Source organism: Echinops telfairi, unplaced genomic scaffold, assembly GCF_000313985.2.
Source record: "Echinops telfairi isolate 266 unplaced genomic scaffold, ASM31398v2 ScPeMD7_6631;HRSCAF=7566, whole genome shotgun sequence".
Taxonomy (NCBI): domain Eukaryota; kingdom Metazoa; phylum Chordata; class Mammalia; order Afrosoricida; family Tenrecidae; genus Echinops; species Echinops telfairi.
This window is the reverse complement of record NW_022110531.1, coordinates 484,729-488,621: the sequence shown is the minus strand read 5'-3', so window position 1 is coordinate 488,621 and position 3,893 is coordinate 484,729. Positions and strand designations below refer to the sequence as shown.

Below are 3,893 nucleotides of genomic sequence, written 5' to 3'. Positions count from 1 at the left end.
AACTCTTATCACAATCCTTCCATCCATCCATTGTGTCAAGCACATTTGTACATTTGTTGACATCATCATCTCAAAGCATTTTTTTTCAACTTGGGCCCTAGGTATCAGTTCTTCATTTTCCCCCTCCTTCCTTTCCAAAGCCTTGATAATTTATAATTTTTTTTTCTTATAGGAATAGCATTTGCAAATCACTACAAAAGAAAACCTTTTCTTTGACAACTACACTGCTCTGTTTCCTCAAGAGTCATTAAAGTGTGGAGAGCATGTCACCCTAAAACAATTGACCTTTGACACAGGAAGTTATTACCTATCCAGAAAGCCATCATTAATAGTGTTATTCACACCTAATCTTCTGTCTTGTATGGAATCTTATACTGAAATATCTGATTTCCCCACCTAAGATTGTGTGTCACTAGATAATGAAAATGTTACTGATATCATACAATAAATTAGTAGCAAATCCACTAGAAGTAGGGTGAGGAGATTAACAGGACAAATGCTGAACCTCTGGGTGAAAGCAGAAACAGAGGGCTCACATTCTGTGTGACTGTGAAGATGAAGATACAACACGCGACATGAGAACTGTATGATACCATTCAGCCATAGAGATCTCCCTGAACCCTGAATTTGCACAGACAAATGTGTTTTTGTCTTGACAATTGTGGTCTAACGTTCTGGAGAATAGACAGATACAAAATGTTAGCACCAAGGTAATAAAAGACAGTTGATGAGTTTATGGGTTTGCGGATGGGATTACAGAAATGACCAAAAAAATACCAGGCCACCATGGTTAGGAAAAACAACCAAATCAAACAGCAACAATGACAACATGTGTCTACTAGAAGAAGCAATTCAATAAAATAGACTGACCACCTAGATTTTGACCAAATGACTGTCCTCACAAAGCGTGATGGAAGAATCTACTGTCAAACTTTCAGCCTGTCGTCCAACACTTAGTAGCGACCTTTACCTTCACCGTGAGTGTGATCAGAGAGGGTTTACTGAGTGTCATCAGAACTCTGATGCAGAGATCCCTGACAGAGACATGTCTTGTCTTTAAGGCACAGGCTGTTTGTTACTATAGGACAGACTATATTCTCCTATTACAATATACTGTTGAATTCACAGATACCAAAAGTAGGCACAGAGTTATGATTTTTAAATTAGAGATATTCCCTAGGGAAACTGGGATTTAGAGGAATCCACAGATCACCACAGGAAACCAGCGGTGAAGCTCCAGCTGTACCTGCTTCTAGGGCTGAGGGTCCTGAGTCCTGAGGGTCCTGAGCGCCCCCTGGAGACCAGTGTCCTCCCTGCAGGGGAGGTTTGTGTCTGGGCTCTCACTGACTTCCCCTCACTGTGTCTCTTGAACAGTAAGTAATACGTGGCCGTGTCCTCGGCTTTCAGGCTGTTCATCTGAAGATAGAGTGTGTTCTTGGAGTTGTCTCTGGAGATGGTGAATCGGCCCTTTACGGAGTCCCCATAGTATGTACTACCACCAGTATTACTAATGTATGCGACCCACTGCAGGCCCTTCCCTGGGGCCTGGCGGATCCAACTCATGTCATAGCCGCTGAAGGTGAATCCAGAGGCTGCACAAGAGAGTCTCAGAGACCCCCCAGGCTTTCTCAGATCCCCCCCAGACTCCACCAGCTTCACCTCACACTGGACACCTGCAAACACAGAGGCATCGTCATTAGGCAGAACACATACAAACTAAGGCACTCACAATCACATACATACACAGGAGGGTCTACAATGATTACCGTGTAAAATGGCCAAAATGAAAGCTAAAGTTGGTACCAAATCCATGATGTTTCCTGTGGACTAGCACAAATGGAAACAGCAGAGACCCCAGAGACTGGGACTGTGCTCTGAGATCTCCCACATCAGGGGCTGTGGCTGGTTTATCAGCAGGCAGAGAGCTGCATTTGCATGTCCCCTAATATTTAAAAGCAGAGGAGTAGAGAATAAGGGGAAGAGTTCTCCCTCAGATTCTCAGAAACACAAGCACTCTTTAACTAACATAGTTGCCATGTGGTTTTGAATGGCCAACCTTTTGGCTAGAAGTTGAGCATTTAATCATGCCCACATAATTTTGTGGATTCAGCATCAGTAAAAATCAGAAACTAACAGTGGTTTAACTATAAATTGGCACTGACTCAATGGCAGTGGGTTTGTTTTTTTTGAATATCAACTTAACAATAAACGGCATTATTAGTATCCTGAATTGTAAACTGAGTGCTCCTCAATACATATTGCTGTGAATCCTGCCTTAGGGTAGATGGTGAGAGATAGATAAAGGGCATCCCTACAAAAATAAGCATTTTCAGATGCCTGGAGATTCCCTAGAGTCACTGTGCATGCTGGTCCCTATAGAGATGGTGACAAGGTGGGGAGCCACAGCTTCTGAGAGGAAAGCATCACTGACTTAATTCTCTTGCATCTGCTGAAACCATGGTCTGTTGCAAGGAGGTTTGTGTCTGGGCTCACGCTGGCTTCTCATCACTGTGTGTCTAGCACAGTAATACACAGCTGTGTCCTCAGGATTCACAGAGCTCAGTTTTAAATAAACTTGGCTCCTGGAGGCATCCCTGGTGATGCTGACTCGGGACTGGACAGTTGGATTATAGTCTGTGCTCCCATCATCCCACATATCACCAACCCACTCCAGTCCCTTTCCTTGGTGCCTGGCGGATCCAGTGCACACGATAGCTGGTTAAAGAGAATCCAGAGACAGCACAGGTGAGAGACAAGGTCTGTGAGGGCTTCACCAGTCCAGGGCCTGACTCATAATTTCATCTGCATCAGGACACCTGAGGATACAGAGAAACACAGTGAGTCATGTGCTCAGATGCTGTATCCCCAGACTTCATGTATGAATCGCTGAAGCACTCACCTCCCAGAGTTGCCACCAGAAAGAGGAAAACCCACGCAATTCATGTGCATGTGGATAAGATTCATGATAAGGTAATTCTCTCCAGGGTGAGAAGGCATATGACTTTAAGTACATGTATGCTGAGTGCCGGAACCCGCCAGCAGAGCAACCGGGACTCGATTGAGGGGGTGAGGACTGAGAAAAGACAGACACAAAATAGCTGGGAACAGGAGGACTGCAATTCAAGACTGCAGCCCCAAGTTTATTTTCCAGCAAGCTTTTATGCACTGTTAAGCGGGAATGTACTATTGCTCAAAATAGTGCCCCCATCCTTGTTCTTGTTTGTCTGGCAACTATTTTTTCCAAGGCTAAGCACCCGATGTTTTCAATAACATTAAAGCACAAAAGTCAATCTGACCGTGAGAGAGACAATCTGCACATCCAGATCCGTGAGAGAGCTGTGTCTGCACGTCCACATTTGAACAAACAGACCTCTGCTTTCAGAGCAAGTTCCAACAGCTGTGGTTTCATCTGAATGCATATTAGGTATTTGCACGTGTGAGGCACAGTTGTATGTAAGGGTGGAAAGGGCAGAATGGAGCCCCTGGTTCTGAGACTCGCACTAGAAAAGTGATGCAGGTGGTGTCCAGTTGTGGAATATAAAACGACTTTTCACAGCTTTGTCTCCCCCCAAAGATATGCCAAATATTAGAGCCTATTTGCCAGCTTATGGTGAGAGGTCAGATGCTTAGAGATATTCTCCCTGAAGGCATCTGATCCACTGTAGGTGGGGCACACACCCTACTGATAAGTGTACTAATTGTTTCCATGCAGAGCCAGAGAAGTGGTCAAACCTGCCCAGTGACATCCAAGGTTAGGCTGCCATCCTGAATCTAGGATCTGCCCATCTTGTCACATGTATATCACAATCCCTCCCCTTCCTATTGCCTGTGTAACCCTAGATCGTCCTCCTCTCATTACTGTAATACCTATAGTATAACCCCTTCCTATGATG

At 44.6% G+C, this 3,893-nt stretch overlaps 1 gene segment (V, D, J or C); it reads right to left on the bottom strand.

Annotated features, from left to right (window-relative positions):
• LOC101644339 overlaps positions 1–1,812 on the bottom strand; it is a 4,693-nt gene extending 2,881 nt beyond the window's left edge. Inside the window, 2 exon segments of the V gene segment in view lie at positions 1,345–1,673; positions 1,767–1,812. Coding sequence covers positions 1,345–1,673; positions 1,767–1,812 — 375 coding nt within the window.
• Between the last annotated feature and the right edge of the window lie 2,081 nt (positions 1,813–3,893).